The sequence below is a fragment of the Mobula birostris genome, chromosome 7 (assembly GCF_030028105.1).
Source record: "Mobula birostris isolate sMobBir1 chromosome 7, sMobBir1.hap1, whole genome shotgun sequence".
Taxonomy (NCBI): Eukaryota; Metazoa; Chordata; class Chondrichthyes; order Myliobatiformes; family Myliobatidae; genus Mobula; species Mobula birostris.
The window spans coordinates 31551338-31574214 of record NC_092376.1 but is presented as its reverse complement, the minus strand read 5'-3'; the positions used below and the strand labels follow the sequence as shown (position 1 = coordinate 31574214).

The window sequence follows — 22877 nt, the reverse complement described above, 5'->3', positions numbered from 1 at the left end:
AATTATAATTCAAGTCCGCCAATCCAGGCAACATACTTGAGAACCGTTCCTGCAGCCTCTTTTAACTTAATCACCATCTTTCCTCTAGTGTAGTATCCAACACTGCACACAATTCTCCATGTGCGGCTTAGCCAATATTTCACACAACCATAACATGAAATAACAATTATGCCTCAGCTGATGCAAGCAAACATATTATACATCTTCTTCACCATTGTGTACCTGTGCTGCCACTTTCAGGGAAACACGTACTTGTACGCGACGTCTCTGTTGAGTAACTCTCAAGGCCCTACTGTGTAGGTCCAGCTCCTGTTTACCATCCCACAGTGCATCACTTCACACTCTGGCTGAACCAACTTGTGAATATAAGAACGCAAACACAAGGAATTCAGCAGATGCTGGAAATTCAAGCAATACACATCAAAGTTGCTGGTGAACGCAGCAGGCCAGGCAACACCTATAGGAAGAGGTACAGTCGACGTTTCGGGCCGAGACCCTTCGTCAGGACTACTAGCTCTTCCTTCAGTTAGTCCTGACGAAGGGTCTCGGCCCAAAACATCGACGACTGTACCTGTTCCTAGAAATGCTGCCTGGCCTGCTACGTTCACCAGCAACTTTGATGAGTGTTGTGTGAATATAACAATGTTGTTTTTAACACTTCTGTGCTGGGACTTTCAATTGTAGCCAGCTCCTTCTGACAGCTGTGTCAATTGTGATATCCCCGAGTTTTGTTTATTGCCTGTAGTTAAAATTACGTAATCCTGTGCTGCAGTTTCACTAGGCTGGCACCTCATGTATATGAAGGATGGAAGTAATAAAGTCAATTCAATTCAATTCAAATACTGTGTTTTATTCTGTTCAATTAAGAAAAAGGCATATTGCATTAATCAATTCAAAGTATTGTCAAAGTATGCAAGTACAGTACAACTCTGATATTTGTCTACTCTAGACAGCCATTATATACAGAAAGACCATGGATGTTGGTGAAAGAAAAGACATCAACACCCCCCCGCATGAAAAAGAAACAAAACTCGCAGACTCCCAAATCCCCCCTCCCTTGCAGCAGCAACAATACCGGTCCCAACCCCCCTCACTCGCAGAACAGTGGCAAGAGCACCAGACCCCCAAACCCCCCCCCCTTACACACAAAAAAATTAACAGATCACCCACCCGCCAATCAGCTACAAGAGATAAAACACTGAAATATTGAAGGAAACCAATGTACAGTCCAATAATCACATAAATATCAGAATATCAGAAACATCTTTTAGTCTGCATATGGGGAGAGCAGCCGCCCGAACTCAGACCTTATGACTGCCAAGCCCAGTTCGAGCGCTGCAGATCCGGGACCGAACACGCTGATCCAGCTGCTGACCTCTCCACTGGGGGCCATTGCTGATCCCCACCACATTCACCCTGAAGCTTCAGTCTTCCTTGCTGCTCCGAGATGGAGTCGTTCACCTCATCTCTGGTCTTTTCCACGAGTCAGCTTGTGTTCTCAGCCCTTTGCGGCCCCGCAGTTGTACAACTCTTACTGACCTCATTTTTGGTGGGCTAAGCTCGTGTCTTTATGTTTCACAATATGAATAATGAAGATTATTTTTCAGACATAATGGGTGTGGGTGGGTACGTTTAAAGGAAATACAGAATTACAACATAAAACCATGAAGGCAAGTAGTTATCCTTATTGCATGGAGGAGATTAAAATGCTCTCTTCACACTAACCACCCTAAAGGGGAAGGGGTATATCCAAGGTGACTTGAATAATGCACTGTTAGTTTTATGTTTCCATAGCAGCAATCACCTTTATTAAAGTGCCTCGTCTTAATTAATTTGCAGATATCAACATGCCACCCGTTTCTTTTACAATACATACACTGCATCACAGCAAAATGGGAGTGCAGAAGGCAGCGTAAAGCAAAGGAAGTTCAAATCCGTGTTTGCATAACAAGTATGAAAATTTCCTGCTATACTGGACACTGAGTGTTTGGTTAAAGGATCACAGACAAGCATATCCTCACCGTGATTTGAATTCTGCACTGTAAGCGGGATGGTTCCAGTCAGGAGCATTGATATAGTAAATCTAATAAATAAAGCTGCCCAAACCTTTCAATGATAATATGGCTATGTTATATGGAAACTGGTCATTTATAATTAAATCAATATCCCCATGAAGTAGTGCACATTTTAACTTCTGTCAGAAGTAACTTGTTGATGTTGATGCTCCGATGTACAACAGAGTACTAAATGCAACTCGTTATAAAAGCTTCAGGTTCACAAGATCAGAATAAGTCAAATTCAAAACGAAGAGATCACAATACCTGGTCAGAGGGCTTACAGGTAACCCCTATGTTATAAATTAAACATGCCTGCTTTGTTATCTCATGAACAGTGCAACTTCCTTTGACCTAATTTACCTACCTAATCCTACTGAACCAGTATTTATCATTAGCCGTGCATCAGACTCTTACAACTTAACCCACTGGGTCATCTCCAATATCAATTTGGAATTTTGCCGCCATTCGGCAGAATGGTAAGGAACTGATTTAAAGCCACTGGTCAACTGAAGCTAAAAAAGTGAATTCAAGCACCAAACTCTGGTAACACTAAAAGACAATCACAGCATTTAGAAGTGAAATTCATCATATCCTTTGCTGGATCTGGACTTCTCGAACACTTGGCCTTGGCCACGTCCTGCTTCTCCGTTTGTTCGCCTTTCTTCATTCAACCCCTCCCTGTCCCCAGTGATTTGGACACATCGCTTCCATTTCCTTTCTGTCAAGGTCCTCCCCTTCCTTTGACTTCAGGTCTCTCACACACTTCTTCCGAAACTCAATTGATTCAGCTGCCTCAACAACTTCCTTTTTAACTAAGTCTTAGATTTCTTTTGATATCTTTCTTCAACACATGGAAAAAGAAATGAAAGCGGTGAAGAAGAAAATGCAAGAAAAATGAGAGACAGAGCAAAAGATAAAAGCAATAAACCAGAAAGACAGAATTAAACAAAAGGGAAAAGTACAATAACGTGGAAAAAAAACTAAATCGTGCTTTATAAAAGAAACTATGTAATTTCCTACAGATGACATTTGAAATACCAAACCAAACCGATTATTTCTATAACTTAAAAAAGGATATTTCTTTATTATTAATGCACAATAGAAAAACTCTTGGTATGCAGGATGTTAACAATTCAAACTTGTGGCAGTCTTGCATCATAAGATTTACCTTCACTTTCTCAGATGAAACCATCAGAAAAAGAAAAACACAGTATCTATAAACTGATGAAACTCATATGCTTGTTTTTTGCCTCTTTCACATTTACAAGGTAGAGTCCTGCATGCTGTTTAGCTCCCACCAGCTGTATCTTTCCACGACGATGATCTTGAAGAGCGTCTTGAGTTTAAATTTGTGACGTTCAGCAGTCTGTCATACACAGAGCAGTCACTGGCTCTAAGCAAAATACTGTCGATTTTTTTATTGGTGAGCTTTCAGTCTTGTGTCAAAAATAAATTTGGATAAAATCGCAGACATTCAACAGAATCATCGCGACAAAGGTGTCCAAACTTCTCTGCAAGCAGTAGCCTAAATGTAAAAATAAAGAGGCAGATGTATAACAGTGTTCAGCGCAGTTCTCAAAATACAGAATTCCGTAATAATTTCTCACCTTTCTTTGGCCAGTAGCACCGAAATGCCCACAAGTTTAGCATACTCTTCAGAACTAAGGGAACCTTTCTGTGACACCTGTGTCCAGAAAGAATGAAAACTCTATAAGTAGTTGGTCAAGTGGTAAGCTGACAGATATAAAAAGAGCATTAATTTACATTTATACACTTCTGATCACTTATTAATATGCTATGAGTATCGATTTCACCAATAAAGAGCAATTAAACAACAAATGTTACATTTCCCTTTGGAGGGAAATACTCTAAAGACATTTTGGCACAGGATTTTCCTGCAACCATCTACATCAAGGTTCAATGTGTTGTGATTTCAGAGATGTTCTTCTGCACACCACAAGTTGTAATGCGTGGTTATTTCAGTAAGTCACCTTCCTGTCAGCTTGAACCAGTCTGGCCGTTCTCCTCTCTCATTAACAGGGCATTTTTGCCCATAGATCTGCCGCTCACTGGATGTTTTTTATTTATTTTTCACATCATTCTCTGTAAATTTTAGAGACTGCTGTGCATGAAAATCCCAGGGGATCAGCAGTTCTGAGGTACTGTACTGACACCAACAATCATTCGACGGTCCAAGTCACTTAGATCACATTTCTTCCCCATTCTGGTGTTTGGTCTGAATAACAACTGAACCTCTTGACCGTGTTTGCATGCTTTTATGCGTTGACTTGCTACCACATGATTAGCTGATCAGATACTTGCATTAACGAGCAGGTGTATAGGTGTACCCACTGAGTGTAAATGGCGCCTAACTGGTCCTCAGCTCATGTTGTCGTTTATGTCTTGATAGATCATTGCCTGTACTTAGCATTCTTTTGTGAACAAAATAAACCTCAGGGTATTCATTAGCATACTTATTCTTAAATGGGAAATGCCTTACAGTGTCCAGAGCTGATGCGATCATTTCATCTTCATTGTGAGACTGTAGTTGAACCACCATTACTCCACTATCAAAAACACGCAATCTGCAGGAAAAGCAAACCTGTTTTATTTAGGATATTAAAAACCATAAAATCAACAGAATCTACCATATTTGTTTCATTCTCACATACATGAAAGCCACCTACTCCACTATATTTGGAGGACAAAGAAACAGGGAGATAAATGGTTATTAGGGCAATTTTTCAGCATCTGAAATTAGTCCCTTCCCATTCCTCTCCCCTGTTCTGTAGCTGTCGATCTCTGGTGAAACTAAGTGAATGCAATCTGCACCCAAACTTCGACAGTCTGTATGAATAGCAGATTCAATCACGGAGCTCAGCTTAATTTTGGCATTGCTTTTCAGCAGGCCACAGTGGTTGGTCATTTCACCTCCCAACTCTGGAGGAACCATTCCAGATGTAACAAATAGAGATTGAAGCTGGACTTGTAGTCTCAGTAGTTTACTACATGTTCCATTTATTCTTTTCATATCTGGACTATGCCAATGCCACATGAATAAAGGTTAAACAAAAATTGGAATCAATATAGCTATAATACTCTGCTGCCGTTCAGTGACTGTTTCCCATAGTTGGGGTGTTCACTCACTGATGTGGCTCGAACAAGAATTTCCAATTTACCCTGCACAGAAATTTCACTGGGAAGTGTCAACATGATAACACCCATCCCAACCTTTCCCGCAAACTTCGGTGGGGGAGGGGGGTGGTGGTGGGATACTGTGTCCTAGCTGTCTATGTGATACGCAGGCCAGGGCAGTATGATACGGAGAGTAAGCTGTTGCCCATGTAGCAGGCTCCCTCTCTCCACACAGCAGATGAATCCAAAAGAACGACAGAGACCAATACTGTTTAGCACTGACAGTGTTGCAGGAGTTGCCAGTCAATGTTGAACTCAACATAGATCTGCCTTAGGGACTCCAGCTCCAGATTTTTCCTTGGGGTTTACTCCCAAAGCCTTCCCCATGAGTGGATATAGCTGCAAGGCAGCGGGGGTTTGTGATCAGAGATCTCCTCCTCTTAGAAAAGCTGCCAACCACAGCTGACGAGACCTATTTGCCCAAAGTAATCAAATCACAAACAAGAGAAAATCTGCAGATGCTGGAAATCTGGAGGAACTCAGCAGGCCAGGCAGTATCCATGGAAGAAAGTTCAGTCAATGTTTCTGGCCGAGACCCTTTGGCAGGACTGGAGAAAAGAAGATGAGAAGTAGATTTAAAAGGTGGGGGAGGGATGACTCTACTCCTCAGCTTCTCTCCTCCAGTCCTGCCATAAGGGTCTCGGCCAGAAACTTCAACTGTACCTTTTTCCATAGATGCTGCCTGGCCTGCTGAGTTCCTCCAGCATTTTGTGTGTGTCGCCTGAAGTAACTGGTTTTAAGGCACCAGAAACCACTTCTCCTGTCAGTAGAAATGGTTCCACTGGGCTTAGCAGCTAAGCCACACATGAAGGCCAGGAGCTGGACTTGATCGTCAGAGTCTATTTGAGACGCACGCCATTGACAGCATTTAATAGGAATCGAGAACTTATCAGAATCAGAATCAGATTTATTATCACCGGCATTTGAAGTGAAACTTGTTAACTTAGCAGCAGCAGTTCAATGTAATACATAACTTAGCAGAGAAAAAAATAAATAAAATTTAAAAAATAAAAAGATGGAGCTGACTAGATTTACAACCTTCTGCAGCTTCTTTCGGTCCTGTGCAGTAGCCCCTCCATACCAGACAGTGATGCAGCCTGTCAGAATGCTCTACATCCCCACTACATCTCTTGGCCACGACAACCCATGGAACCACCTGATCAGGAGGCTGAAGAAATTTGGCACTTCCCCATTGTCCCTTACCAACTTTTACTGAGGCACTATAGGAAACATTTTATCTAGGTGCATAATAGCAACTGCTTTGTATGTGATTACAAGAAACTGAAGAGTGTTGTGGAGACAGATTCACACATCATGGAAACCAACCTCCCCTCTACAGAGTCTGTCTACATTTCTCACTGCCTCAGTAAAATAGCCAGTATAATCAAAGAGCCCATCCACACTGGATGTTCTCTCTTCTTCCCTTTCCCATTGGGCAGGAGATACAAATGCCTCAAACCACGTACCACCAGGTTCAAGGACAACTTATATCCTGTTGTTATAAAACTATTAAAATAATTTCCCAATATGATAAAATGGACTCCTCGCTGCATAATCTACCTTGTTATGATCTCACACATTATTAACCTGCACTCCATTTTTTCTGTAGCTCTTACTCTTTATTTTACATTGTTATTGTTCTACTTTAATGCACTGTGTAATGATTGGACTGAAGTGCAGAGCTTGCAAGACAAGCCTTTTGCTGTATCTCAGTACATATGACAATAATAAATCAATTACTCCTTTTCTTCACTTCAGACTACCAATACCTGAACAAGCAATAGTCACTCCTTTCCGAACTAACCCTGACATTGTCATTAAGCTTATAGACAAGAGTAGCATTTGCTGCTTGGGAATCAAACCTCTACTTTATGAGGCTGTTCGTAAATGTACGACACAACGAACAGTACACTGATGTCTTATTAAAAATCATACATTAGGTACAGGGACAATGGTGGATGTTTTGAAGCAGGAGGGCACTGAGAGAGGGAGAGATTAAAAATGTTTGCCATCAAACTGCTTAATTCATGCTGACGCAACTGTATTTCTATATTATATTGACTATCCTGTTATACATAATATTTATTATAATTACTATAATTGCAAAGTGCACATCTGAATGGAGATGTAACGTAAAGATTTTTACTCCCCATGTATATGAAGGATGTAAGTAATAAAGTCAATTCAATTCAAATTCACTGACTAAGACATCAGCACTGAATATCAAACTATTATTTTCCAGATCATCATTGCTTGTTTCCTCCTATTAATGTGCTCATCAACCTCCGAGGTTTGTTTCCACCTTCACCCTGGGTTCAACAAACAGGATTATGCTAAATGTTGGCCTGTTCTTGCCATCTGGAATGGTTTCATTCACTCTTAACCTACGATCACACACCTAACTACTGCCTTTTACTTATGGACATGAGTAACCTCTACATCCAACTCCCATATGCCTTCCGCTTCTCTTTTAAGCTCTGGTGTAATATGATACTATACACTATTACTTCCTCTTTTGTTTTGATGGACATGTTCTCATATTGAATAATCTCTCTACTGACTTCACATACTTCCTCCAATTTATTATATGTACCCAGATCTGTCCTGACTATGTCTCCATTTGGCAGGAAATCAGAAACAATCTTTATAATATTCTTATTTTCATGCACTTCTCTTCCTGGAGAACACTGATGCTACTCTTGTCTGAAATTGGATCCATCTTCCAGTGTGCTTTCAATTCCATCTCCTCCTAACTTTATTTATTTCGATCCCTTCCTCGATGTATATCCAGGTTCCTGAGGATAATTCCTGTCAACAATAATCTATTACTCATCTACCAATTCCCACAGTTACCTGTTTTTGACTTCCCCTTCCCCAGTTCCCTCTAAGAACTGTATTTCGTTATTCCACTTTTTCCTTCATGTTTCCTTTCTTAATGCCGCTTTCCACACAAGTGCTTCTGAAAAGATTTCCATTTACCGTAACTGAGACTGAACAGCCTTAAACTATATTTGTCCCAATTTGTGCATATCTGTCTTCAGTTCTTCCCTCATCACTTAAAAGTCAAATATCAAAATGATCCACAGTACAGGAATATTCTGTGACAGGATTAGTATCTTGCTTCAATCATTTTCTAATTTTTTAATAAACAAATGCTCCAATTAAATGTGTAAATTCTGCAAACGATGTTATTGGTTTCAGTAGTGCTGTGATGTATAAAATAACAAAGAAAACAAAAAATGGAAGAAGCCAAATTAATTCAACATAAAGTCAGTCGAATTACCACAAACTCATAATTGAAGGTGGAAGGAAATGCATCAGCTGTTGCCATTTTAATCTACTGAGCGCATGCAAATTCAATATGGACATACGTCCACTTGCCTCATTGGTAACTTCAGTGCCTCAAACATTTTGCAAGCATTCACTAAATCTTCTGGTGAGAGAAGCTGATGGAAACAAGATACATTAATTACTAAAGGAACTGAAGTTAAACAGAGAAAAACACTGATTTTAAAATATTAAGTCATAAAATGGATATTGATACTTGATGATACTTGGCACACTCTAGATTTTAGTTTTAAAATAGTTTGTCAATTCAAAACAGCAGGCACCAGCTCTCTGTTCAGATGATGTATTCCTAAATAACATCAGGGAGGAAAACTTGTAAAAAGGCAAAATAGTCGGTAGAACTTAAAATCTCAACAGAGAGGCAAAATTGCCTTCAATGAAGTAAATAGGGAAGGGGTTGTATTTGAGGCACCCTCATCTGACTCTTCAGGTGTCTTACCCTGGGAAGAGAGATCAGTTCAAAGACCTGCAACACTTAAGTGCTGATCAATAACAACAAAATACAATGATAATTGCTCATTAACTATCTGCCTTCATGCCTCTGTGTAAAAACCTCTTGAGCAACCAGTGTCTGTTTTAGATGCTTTAGTTGATCGAGCTTACATTGCAATGGCAGGTTTGATATTTTATATCTATATGAACATTGAAATTCTATTTGCGCATTATGGCATTACCTCCATTCCTCGAGCACGGTTTGTTAAACAGTAGACCTCTGTCAGTGCCATCATTCCACCTTGTTCCTGTCAAGATGAAGAGCATTTTCTTACACACTTCTCACCTGCCATCATCACTCCTAGTTTCCCTCCTCCTTCATTTTCTCCCATGGCTCACTCTCTTCATTCCTTCCTCCTCAGCCCTTTACACCTTCCACCTCTCACCTCCCAGCTTCTTACATAACACCCCTTCCCCCACCCACCCACCTTCCCCCTCACCTGGTCTCAGTTATCACTTGTCAGCTTGTACTCCTTCCCCTCCCTCTACCTTATTCCGGCTACTGTCCCCTTCCTTTCCAGTCCTGATGAAGGGTCCTGGCCCGAAACGTCGATTGTTCATTTCCCTCTATTGATGCTGCCACACCTGTTGAGTTCCTCCAGCATTTTGTGTGAAATGCTCAACAACTCTGCTTTTTCTATTTTATACCAATTATGTATATGACACCACGTTGATTCCCAATTAATCATGCCATTATTTTCTAATATGCTGTGCAGTGGTATTATAATGCACCTCTAATAACTTACATTTACGTGGGGCGGAGAGTATCCTTTTTCAATGTCCAGCAGTTTACAATCACTGCCACTTACTTGTGGCGACCGACTAAATCAAAAGCATTACTTTTATTGTATTCTGGGATGTAGCCGCAAAGATTTGTAACATAAGAAAAACTGCAGATGCTGGAAATCCAGGCAACACACACAAAATGCTGGAGGAACTCAGCAGGCCAGGCAGCATCTATGGAAAAGAGTAAACAGTTGACGTTTCACACCAGGACCCTTCATCAGGACTGGAAAAAAAGAATGACGAGCCAGAACAAGAAGGTGGAGGGAGAGGAGGAAGAAACACAAGGTGATAGGTGAAACCGAGAGAGGGGGAGGGTGAAGTAAAGAGCTGGGAAGTTGACTGGACATAAAAAGATGTGAGATCAATCCGTATATGGGTATAGAAGATGGATGAATCTCGGGATTAAGAGTGGCATCACTGTCAGAATATTGGATACCAAGAACATAGTGAGATATATTACAGAAACGGGCCCTTTGGCCCATTGCCAGTGACTACCATCAAATACTCATTTGTACATTAATCATATACCTAATCCATTTTATTCTCCTGTGGAAGTTGCAGTAAGACAATGATAGCCTGGGGCAGTTGTAGTCAAGTGAGGCTGCCAGAGACACGCCTGCTCAGTAAGATGGCCTGGGGTGACTGGCAGTGTGTACTCAAGCCAAACAAGAGACTTTTCCAGAAAGGTTTTCCTAAACCATAGCATCCCCTTACCCAATAGGGGATGCCGGAGACAGACGAGATAACAGAAGGATGTGAAACATACCCAACAACTAAAGCTCTATCGTCTTTACTAGTGTAATTTCAAAATATATTCAACTGTCTGCCTTAAGTTTCGATTGACTTTAGCATCTCTGTTGTGAATGGCAATTGATCTTGCGAATGAGGAATTCAAACAGATACATTTTACAATGGTCATATCCATAATTGATAAACCTATTCTGTATAGAGAGAGCAGTTTTCTGTTCAGACTTCAGAACAGTGTGGGTAATAGAGGCCCGTGCTATTCTCCTTGTGCACAAGTATAATAAAAGGAATTCTTGAGTCGGAAGAGTGCGTGCGTTATTTTAGTTATTTTATTATCAGTGACAACAGTTACTTTGACACCTCCACATTCCCTCCAACTCCCTTCAGATCCTGTCACTCATATCCACACTCGGGACAATTCACAGTGCCCAATTAACCATTAACCTGCACATTTTTGCCAATGCGGATGAAACTGGAGCACACGGAGCAAACCCATGCAGTTGCAGAAAGAACGTGGAAGTTCCACACACTGTCAGCATCAGAGATCACCGCAGCGTGAGACAGCAGCTCTACTTGCTGAGCCGAGAATCCTCTAAGCATTTAGTGCTTTGTATAATTTTTATATGCCAGCCAGTGGTGTAGTGGCATCTGCAGCAGACTTCAAGGCCAGTCACCCTGGGTTCAAATGCAGCTGGCTCCTTGCATGCTTTCCAGCCGCGCTGGGTCGAGCGTCAAGCTAGCAACTCTGCCCGTAAAACAGACAAGCGCTAAAGAAACGGCAAGGTTGTCACCTGATGCACCTGTGATGTTGTGGGAGGATATTATATTATTATAATTTTTATATCAGTGCTTTACAATTTTTAGTCTAGCGATGAGCGTCAGAAATTATTTAGTAGAATGCTAGTGTGTGTGGCGGGAGGAAGAAAAGAAATGCATTTACCTCTAATGGAGCTTGCAACATTCCTGCCAGTTGTTTCGCCAGTTGCATGTGATAATGTGTTCCAGATCCATGTGTTTCTCTGGTAACTGGATTAGCTATTCCCATGCTCAACAGATAGGATTTGAAACGGATCGTCTATGCAATAGAAAACACATTTTTTAGTTTCACAATTTTTTTTTATATAGATTTGTGTTTCATGTAAGAGGCTGGATAAAATTTCAAGTGTTTGAACTTTATTCTAGATTTTAAGAAACAGATGTGTCAGAGGAAAAAGTCTTTCCACTGGGTTCAGTTGATCTGCTGCTATTTATGAGTAAATTTCATCTCATCACTTCGCATGAACTTACAGTATATTGGTATTAGTTTCTTATTGTTATACCTACCAAGCTACAGTGGAAAAACTTCTCTTGCATACTGTTCCTACAGATCAAAACCTTTACACAGTGCTTTGAGTTAGAACAAGGTAAAATAGTAACAGTGCAAAAGCTACAGAGAAAGTACGGTGCAGGTAAACAATAAAGTCCAAGATCACAATGAGGTAGATTGTGCAGTCAAGAGCCCATCATATTGTTCAAGATTCGGACAACAGTGGAACAGAAGTGGTCCTTGAGCCTGTGGTATAAGCTTTCAGGTTTTTATACGTCTGGGGTGGATGGGGTCTTTGATTATGCTGGCTGCCTGGCTGATCGAGTGAGAAGTACAGACTGAATCCATTGAGGGAAGGCTGGTTTCTGTGATGTGCCGAGCTGTGTCCATATGGTTAATGTCATTATGCCAAGAAGTCTTTGCAAACCATAGAAGCAAACAATTAAGGCCATCTTTGTTAAGACTGACAATTGGTTGGCAACAACAATAAAGTTGAAGTATTTGGTCAGGTATCTAGTTTCCTCTAACAAGAAAATCTGCAGATGCTAGAAATCTGAACAACACACACAAAATGCTGGAGGAACTCAGCAGGCCAGGCAGCATCTATGGAAAAAAAATACAGTCGATGTTTCGAGGCAAAGTCCTTTGGCTGGTCCTGTGTACGTTGCTCTGGTTTTATCTGACCTCTTTATCAAAGTTCAAAGTAATTTCATTATCAAAATACATATATGTCACCACATACTATCCTGAGATTCACTTTCCTGCAGACAATCACAGTAAATACAAAGAAACACAACAGAATCAGTGAAAAACTGCAAAGATGGACAAACATCCAATGTGCAAAAGACAACAAATTGTGCAAATCCAAAAATAAAATTAAAATAATAATAATAAAAATAGGTAATAAATATTGAGAACATGGGTTGTTGAGTCCTTGAAGATGAGTCCATAGGTTGTGGTATCAGTTCAATGTTGGGGTGAGTGAAGTTACCCTCTCTGGTTCAGGAGCCTGATGATTGAGGGTGATTACTTTTCCTGAACCTGGTGGTGTGGGACCTAAAGTGATTGTGCTTTGTCACTGTTGGAAGAATGGGCAGTGAAATTGTTCCTTTGCCTTTGTCACTTATTGTTAGTTTTTCTTTCTTCCTTGAAATAAGCTTGACTCAATTTAACCTCCAGTCCAGTGGAGACTAATTGAAATTTGATGTTATCAATTCCAGCTGAAACTTATTCACCTCTTCAAGCTTAGAGAAGGGTGATATTGTACAAACCAACAAGTATTACTAACATACACAATTTTATAAAACTCTGTAATATCCAATCAAAATTAGCAAAAGAAGTACATTGAGCAAATTGGCTAAATTACTTAGATCAGATATGTAAAATAACATTTCTCTGAACAAAATTGATTGATACTTTGATGATAGTTTTCAAATTTGATGTTTAAATCAACTAAGATTCTAAAAGATTTTTTGATATACTTCTTACCTCATCCTCAGAAATATCTCCCTGCTTCTCCTTGATTTTGTTTGCTATTAATTTTGACAAGTCAACCATCTCCTTGGCCTACAAAAAAAATGCACTTTGGTCACTTAATTTACAGTGAACATATTCTATAATTCATTGGTATCCGAACATTTTTTAAAAAATTGCAGGTGCTGGAAATTTGAAAATTGAACAGAAAATGCTGGAAATAATAAAAAAAAAGAGCAGAAAATGCTGGAAGCACTGATTAATTGCTATTGATATGCCTGTCTAAAAGCCCCTTGAACACCACTGCTTCCACACTTGCAATGCATTCCAGAAATCTACTACTCCCCGTGTAAAAAACACCACCCGGTACAACCCCTTAAACTCCCCCCCCCCCATCTTAAAGCTACAGTATGTTTAAAAGTATGCTGAGATTTAAGTAATTCCTTTCACAGCTTATTAAAGTAAGTTACTTAATCTAACACGTAAATCACTGGAAGCATTCAGCATTTTGAAAGAGATGGGGGAGACCTTAAATGGATTTTTTGTATGTGTATACACTCGGGAGACAGACACTGTCTATAGATGTGAGGAAATGCAGCAGCTAGGTTATGGACCCTATACAGATTACATAGGCAAGGGTGTTTGCTATACTGAGGCAGATTAGGATGGTAAATCCCCAAGGTCTGACAAGGTGTTCCCTGAGACCCTGTGGGAGGCTAATGCAGAAACTACAGGGGCCCTAGCAGAGATATTTAAAGCATTCTTAGCCACGGGTGAGGTGTAGATTGGAGCAGGGGTCCCCAAACTTTTTTGCACCGCGGACCGGTTTAATATTGACAATATTCTTGCGGACCGGCCGACGGGGGCGAGTGTTCAAGTAGAGTTAAACTCACCTCAACATGTCTTTTACAGTTAGAGTTGCCAACTTTCTCACTCCCAAATAAGGGACAAAAGTAGCAGTCAAATACGGGACACTTGTGTTTACTCCGAGAAAGACTACCATGAAGCCTTGCGCGGGCACCTGTGTGCACATGTGTGACGTGCGCATGCGCGTATGTGCCGATTTTTTTCCCACAAATCGGTTTTGGCTTAATCTTCCCGACTATACCGTACATACATTATTTCTACTTTATATAGGCTGTATATTTATCATATCATTCCTGCTTTTACTATATGTTAGTGTTATTTAGTATGATTTGGTAGGTTATTTTTTGGGACTGGGAACGTTCAAAAATTTTTCCCATATAAATTAATGGTAATTGCTTCTTCACTTTACACCATTTCGGCACGAAAGGTTTCATAAGAACACTCTACCTTAGCGGGGAAATATGGGACAAGGGCGGTCCCGTATGGGACAAACCAATTTAGCCCAAAATACGGGATGTCCCAGCAAATACAGGACAGTTGGCAATCCTATGTTCAAGTTCAAAAGTGCATGACAGGGAACGAGGAAAGGTGCAGCTGACTCATATCGCTTCCTCGCAGCCCAGTAGCACGTGCTTTGTGGCCCGGTACCGGTCTGCAGCCCGGTGATTGGGGACCGCTGGATTGGAGAATAGCTAATGTTGTTCCATTGTTTAAGAAAGACTCTTAAGAATAAGCAAGAAATTTATAGGCCAGTGAGCCTGACATCAGTAGTGGGAAAGATATTGTAAGTTATTCTGAGGGACTAGATATATAAGTATTTGGATAGACGGGTACTGATCAAGCATTGTTGACATGGCTTTGTGCATGGTAAATCGTGTCTAACGAATCTTTTTTTGAGGAAGTTACCATGAAAGTTGAAGGAGGCAAGGCAGTGGATGTTGTCCACATGGATTTTAGCAAGGCATTTGACAAGGTCCCACATGGGAGGTTGGTCAAGAAGCTTCAGTTACTTAGCATTCAAGGTAGTAAATTGAATTAGACATTGCCTTTACGGGAGAAGCCACAGAGTGGTAGTAGGTGGTTGCCACACTGACTGGAGGTCTGTGACTAGTGGTGTGCCAAAGGGATTGGTGCTGGGCCCATTGTTATTTGTCACCTATATCAACAATCTGAAAGATAATGTGCTAAACCAGATCAGCAAATTTGTGGACAATCTCAAGATTGTGGTTGTAGTGAACAGCAAGGAAGGCTATCATGGCTTGCAGGAGGATATGGACCAGCTGGAAAAAAGGGCTGTAAAATCACTAATGGAATTTAATCCAGATAAGTGTGAGGTGCTGCACTTTGGGAGTACCAACCACTGTAGGTCTTACACTGCTAGGGCACTAAGGAGTGTGGTAGCACAGAGGGATCTGGAAACAGATTCATAATTAATTAATCAATGTATTGCATACAGGAGTTAGGATCCAATTTTTAAATTACATAAGATATTGGTGAGGCCTCATTTGAAGTATTGTGTGCAGTTATGGTCACCTACGTACAAGAAAGATGTAAATAAGATTGAAAGAGCGGAGAAAAATTTAGAAGGATGTTGCTGGGACCTGAGTAATTGGGAAAGGTTGAACAGAAGAAGACTTTATTCCCTAAAAGACTGAGGGGAGATTTGATAGAGATATACAAAATAATGAGGGGTATAGAAGGGGTAAATGCAAACAAGCTTTTTCCACTGAGGTTGGGTGAGACTACAACTCGTGGTCATAGGTTAAAGGTGAAATGTTTAAGGGAAACACGAGGGGAACTTCTTCACTCAGAGGGTGGTGAGAATGTGGAACATCCAAGTACCCATCTAAATTCCTTTTAAGTGTTGAAATTAAACCCACATCCACCACTCACACTGCCAGGATGTTACACTGCCAGGAATATAGAGGGCTATGGCCTGGATTCAGGTTGATGGGACTAACCCGACTATTGGTTTGGCGCAGACTAAATGAGCTGAAGGGCCCAATAATGCCTGACCTGCTGTAATCTTCCAGCACTTACAGTATTCACATTTTCAGGATCTACAATAATTGATTTGAGATGCTAGTTATTTATTTGATGTCAGGTAATGTCAGCTCACGTGAAAGATGATGATAGCTTACCTTTTTCATTAATTTATCAAGATCTTCAAAAGCCTAGAAAAAAAAGGGGAAGAAACTCAGCTTACAGTCAAACCTTTGCAGTCAGTAGTAGTCATAATTATTATCTTTTTTTAAATCACAACAGCGCTGTAATTAATTCTATGAAGGTTAAAGGTCACAAAGATGACTGTAAAATGTGAACAGAATGTTGACCAAGTACTCATGCCAGATCACACCTCAAATGAAGTGACTGATTCTGGTTGCTAAGAGATACAGGAAACATTCATATGCCAGAAACTTTGTGGAAATGTCATGAGGTCTGTTCCTGCATTGGAATCAGTTATCAAAGGAGCTTTAAGAGTCCTGGGGTTGACAAAATAGAGGCATAAAGATGAGTTAAGTACAATGGCAAAGGACGTGAATGGGTTGGAAGCAGTTCAGAGGATTTTCACAAGGGAGGAATGGGATGGTTTGCCTTATGAGGGCAGGTTGGACAGGTCAGGGCTGTGTCAGCTGCGATTTAACAGAGTCTTGACAAGATGGATACACTGAGATTGCAAAAGAATCTCGAACTGGGGGTGGGGTCTCTGTTTAAAAATAAGGATCTGCTTATTTAAGACACTGATGAGGTGTTTTATTTTTCCCTCTCATAGGGCAACTAATCTTGGGATCCCTCTTCCTCAAAGGGTGGTGAATCTTAGAATATTTTTATATAGATAGATATAGGCAGATAGATTGTTGATAAACAGGGAAAGAAAATTATTGGGGTTAAGTGGGAATGTAGAACTAAGCTACAATTAATTCAGTCTCAATCTTATTGGGTGGCAGAACAAAACTGAATGGCTAAGTGAATCTTGCTCCTGTTTTCCAACTTATGAATATAATTTGGAATTCTGATTTAAATTATATAATAGTTGGACAGTGGAAAGCAGGTGTAAGAAAGACAAATTAAAAACTGATACCAGGAGATGCTTCAACTTCCTCCCGGGAGGGGGGAGAAGATGGCGGCACGACTGGATGAATGAACATAAAGGAACCTGCCATGGCATCATTTTACCATTTTCTAATTGCAGGAAACTATTGTTTTTTAGTAGGACAAATATGGGGAGTTTCAGGGCAAAAACTTTTTTTTTTGCAGGGTAGACAGATGGTGATATTTGAGGCAGATTTGTAAAACATTTTTTAAAGTTAGGCTCGAGAATGAAAAATGAAGTGATAAATCTTTTAAAAAAAAAACACAATAAGCAACTTAGATTCAAATGGAAATACAAATAATTCCAATAGCATTGCAAAAATCACTCCCAGGATGCATTCCTGTTCTACACTTTACACTCATAAGAGAAAACACAGTATTTGGAGCAAATTCTCATTACACTTCCCTGAAAGGATTTGTTACAGGCAGCAGTTCAATATTTATAACATAACATGCACTTTCACATGAAAGCAAGCACCGAATAATTCTGATTTAGTTATCACATGTACATCCAAACACATAGAGAAACGTGTCATACAGTGAAATCTAGTTTGTTACGTGTGAACAACTTGAAAGAGGAACAAATAACATCACAGTAGCAACATGAGACTCCATTTAGAACATGAAAAAATACACATCATTCTCCAAGAAACAGAATTGAAAAAAAATAACTCAAGGAGAATTCTCCCCAAGGTGTTACAATTTCAATTACTGTTGTATGAGTGTTTCTCGAAGCAAGGTAAATGCACTTGCAACTTGCATACTGCATGATTCTACAAACAGCAATGAGGTAAATGCCTAGATGAGTTGGTTAAGTTGATATCCGAGGGTCATGAAATTAAAAATATATTCCTGCTTTGCTTGCAGACTACTTCTTATGTGGAGTGAAGACAGAGAATTTTGATGTAACTGGTCCACAAAAGGAATGTGTTTTTTAACAAAGCAGTGATCCTTCAGTAATACCCTGAAATATCAACCTAGACAATATGACTTTAAGCCTGAGAGGCAGGGATTGAACCTTCAAATATTCTACCAACAGCTCCCCTGCCATGAGCCATTTGTAGAAATATGATCACTTCAACTTACCTCATTAATATATACACAGTGTACTCTTTTGTCAACTATCATTAAGGTATCCTAAGTAAGGGGAAGAGTAAATGGAAGATAGTGGTGCCAAGAAATGGTACTCCACAATCTTGCTGAAATATGCACCAGTGCAGAAGAACCTATTAGCTGCTACAATGCTGGAGAAATGCAATGGTCTACTAGATGCTGCTGAACTGCAGGCAATGGTTCTGTACAAACTGAGTCCAAGTGAGGGCTCAGTTCTGCAGGTTATTATTCAATACAATCCAGAATTTCTTGTGAATTATAACAATGTAAAGGTGCTCCTGCATTGGTGCATGGAGCAATAGCTTGTGGCCACAATGAGCTGCCAAAACTGCCATCAGGATGATCTGAGTGTGATACCTGAAGCCCAGTTACTCTTCATGGGACAGCTACAACAGCAAGACCTGAGGACTTCGCTATACCTTAAAAAAATTTACGCCACTGTTGCCATGCGGGCTGGATTGAGCTCAATCCAGTCCAATATACTATTCTAGCAACCTGCTTTTAGAAATTCCTTAAGATAATTCTAGGCAGAACAGTGATACAGCAAAATGAGCCATGTTCACCCCTGACCTCCTGTGGTGTTTGTGCGCACTTTGCATGGTCTCCCTGTGGTGTGTGGTTTCCTCCTACATTCCAAGGACCAGATGGTCGATACGGTAATTGGTTGCTGCAAACTACCCTTAGGCAGGAGAATCTGGTTAGAGTTGATGGGGATATAGAGGGAAATAGGTTTCTGGAAAATAAGTAGAGGAATAGGGCTGCGCTGGGAGCTATCTCACAAGGTAATGATAAATATGAAAAGCACCACCGGTAATCAAAAGAAAACTAAACATCAATTTAAAGAAAATTAATAGCATCATGTTTTAGCTGAATTTTATACACTTACTGTTCGATAAAATTAATCTATAAGGACCATGTATTTCCAGTTATTTGAAATTTGAAATGAAAATTATACCGTACCATTTTGATTTCAAGCTAATATTTTAAAAACATACACTCAGTGGCCACTTTATTAGGTACATCTGTACACTTGATTGTTAACACAAATACCCAACTGGCCAATCATGTGGCAGCACCATAAATACATATAGACATGGTCAAGAGATTCAGTTGTTGCTGAGACCAAACAGAATGGGAAAGAAATGTGATCTAAGTGGCTTTGACTTTGAAAGATTGTTGGTGCCAGATGGGAGGGTTTGAGTACCTCAGAAACTGCTGATCTCCTGGGATTTTCACACACAGCAGTCTCTAGAGTTTACAGAGAATGATGCAAAAAACAACAAACATCCAGCGAGCGGCAGTTCTGTGGGTGAAAACGCCTTATTAATGAGAGAGAGGGCAGAGGGGAATGGTCAGACTGGCTCAAGCTGACAGGAAGGCGACAGTAATTCAAATAACCACCCGTTACAACAGTGGTGTGCGGAAGAACATCCCTGAACACACAGCACATTGAACATTGAAGTGGATGGGCTACAGCAGCAGAAGACTACACTGGGTTCCAATCCTGTACCTAATAAAGTGCATTTATCAACAGTCATTAATGTACAAGCTATTTCTGATTCATTATTAAAAATCTCAACATGTCTCTTCTAAACCGCATTATCGAACATTACAAATTCTTGAAGCAAAAATAAATATAAATGCCAAGAATTCTTTGGGATGATAAACCGAAAGCCTCGTGGAAAGTTGCAGGACTATTTTTCCTTTAAACGCCCACTAAATAGTCTACTTCGGTTACACCAAGACAGAATTGTTCAGAGAGATTCCATGAACAAAGGAGAACAGGCACACACCTAACAGGAACTTCCTCTGATAAACAGAAGGATTCTTATCAGTGACAAACAGGGCCGGCAGGAAACCTTTACTAAAACCTGGAGTGGGGTCACTAAATATGACACAATACATCCAGTAAAATAAAATAGCTTGTCATAACAAAAGGATTTAAAAAGAAATTCAGCAAACAGATTATTTTTACAATAAAGTGTTGCTTGTTTTATCTTTTGGAGAGCGGCAGATTATATTGTACTTTAACCCCATAAAACATGACAACATTTGTCATCTTATTTTGCTGTTTGCATGGTGGGTGGGAGGAATGCCAGAATAATTTTGGGAAGGGGAGTGGGGAGAGTTGGTGCTGTTTGTGCATGGGGAGGGAGGGGGCATTGGGCTTCTTGCATCTTTTTTCTGTCATTCATTCTTTCGGGGTTTTTCTTGTTTCGAGAATGTCTGCAGAGAGTAAGAATTGTATATTGTATACGTTCTCTGATATTAAATGGAACTATTGAACTATTGTGTCACGTTGCTTCAAAAGAAAGTTAAATCAGAAAAACACAGAGCAAATCTGACAGCTGAAAACTCCATTCCATGAGGTGTTGTGGACCATCAATAGTAGTAAAAATGTAAATCTGCCCGATACACTTAGTAGCCACTTTATTAGGTCCAGGAGCGGAACCCAGTGTGGTCTTCTGCTGCTGTAGACCAGGTTTGATGTGTTGTACATTCAGAGATGCTCTTCTGCACTCCATCGTTGTAATGCCTGTGTATGAGTTACTGTCACCTTCCTCTCAGCTTGAACCAGTCTGGCCATTCACTTTTGACAGCTCTCATTAACAAGGCGTTTTACTAACAGAACTGACACTCACTGGATGTTTTTTGTATTATTTTCTATCTAGACCAGCCATTCTCAACGGGGGCCATATGGCCCCCTTGGGGGCCCTGGCACATTGGCAAGGGGCCACCAACTGAAAACTGTGAGAAAGGAAGCCCCAAGGGTTTATGGGGGCCCTGGTAAATGAACCGATGAAATACCCAAGCAGCAACCTTCATCGGAGTTAATAGTTTCCCTCCTATTTATAATATCTTTCCAACACACCGTTTGAATTCGGCACACCTGGTAAATTCATCGCTTAAGCTCCTCCTACACAGCCTCACTTCAGAGTCAGTCGCGAATCAGACTGCACCGGGTCAACGTATTCAGTCAAGGGTTCTCACATCCATTATCGCCATACTTCATTCTCCGAAGATCAGCGTGTCTTGCTAGGCCTTTCTTAGCCTATTAACTTTAAAGTATATGTGTTTGGATATAGTATACGTTAAGGTAGGTTGTGAAAAGGTAGGTTTATTACTGCATATGAAATCACCAAAAAAAGAAATCCCTGGCTCCGGATGACAGCATTTTTTGTCAGTAATGTATCTGTAATTCACGCACTTATTATTTTCAGAAATAATTCTACCCATGAGTTCCTTGGCGAAAAAAAAGTGTTGGCAGTATTCAGTGGCATACTTATCGTATGGTTTCATCACATCTCCGCAAAACCCACCTTTGCCCATGTGTTTGAACTACATGACTACATTGTCAAACGAAAAAATGAGGCCAAGCAAATTGAAAAAAACATTTGGAAACCTCGCATCCGGAGAAGAAGGATAAACACTTAGATTTCTTCAAAAACCTTCAAGATAATTTTGAGAGAAGGCCAACGCTGAAACAAATGCTTATTCAAATGTCACAGAAATTAAAGAAGGGTCTTGTTGCATCATACAAAATTAGTAAACTGATTGCTAAAACTGAAAATGCTCACAACATTGGTGAGTCACTTATCCTGCCTTCAGTGCCCATAATAAAATCTGATGTCATGAATTTGAGTGCCAAAGAAACAATTCAGGCAATTCCTTTGAGTAATTCTACTGTTGCCAGAAGAATTGATGAGATGGCACGGGGCATTGAAGAGGGATTGGTCAGTTCACTACAATCCAAGAAATTCTCTTTACAATTAGACGAAACTACTTTACAAGATAACGACGCTCTTCTCATGGCTTATGTGAGATTCTGGAATGGAAATGAACTGATGGATGAGATGTTGTTTGCCAGGAGGATTAAAACAGATACTAAGGGACTGTCTATTTTTGAAGAAGGATTTTGCAAGGTAGTTTCCTTGACAAAATCCAGGAACAGAATTGATATCGCAACAAGAGGTGACCTCCAACTGTCATTGTCTAATTTGGAGCCTGATATCATGAAACTTGCAGAAAAACACCAAGCTCAAGGATCGCATTAGGCCTGATAGGTGTTTAATTTCATACAGTCTTTTTTTAAGTTTTGTCCAGTATGTCGGAATGTTCAAGTTTTCTTGGTGTTCAATAATAAATGATTTCCTGTCTATCCGTTCGTGTTGTATCCCTGTTTGAAAGAGGGGCCCTGGAACCTGAGAAGAGCTCCTAAGCAGGCTGTGGCCAAAAAACAGTTGAGAATCACTGATCTAAACTATTGTGCGTAAAAATCCCTGGAGGTCAACAGATTCCAACATACTCAAACCACCCCATATGGCACCAAGAATTATTCCACGGTCAAAATCACTTAGATCACATCACCTTTCTTCCCCATTCTGGTGTTTGATCTGAAA

The 22877-nt window shown here is 40.2% G+C and overlaps 1 protein-coding gene across 1 annotated transcript in view; it reads right to left on the bottom strand.

Moving 5' to 3' along the window:
* Window positions 1–1145: 1145 nt before the first annotated feature.
* Window positions 1146–22877, bottom strand: part of vps36 (vacuolar protein sorting 36 homolog) — a 60240-nt gene continuing 38508 nt past the window's right edge. Inside the window, exons 7-14 of the mRNA XM_072262847.1 lie at window positions 16413–16445; window positions 13420–13497; window positions 11566–11700; window positions 9275–9340; window positions 8634–8698; window positions 4558–4642; window positions 3665–3741; window positions 1146–3582 (exon numbers count right to left, since the gene is read on the bottom strand). Of these exons, the coding sequence (XP_072118948.1) occupies window positions 3489–3582; window positions 3665–3741; window positions 4558–4642; window positions 8634–8698; window positions 9275–9340; window positions 11566–11700; window positions 13420–13497; window positions 16413–16445 (633 nt within the window). The 3' untranslated portion in view covers window positions 1146–3488. The remainder of the gene's footprint in view (window positions 3583–3664; window positions 3742–4557; window positions 4643–8633; window positions 8699–9274; window positions 9341–11565; window positions 11701–13419; window positions 13498–16412; window positions 16446–22877) is intronic.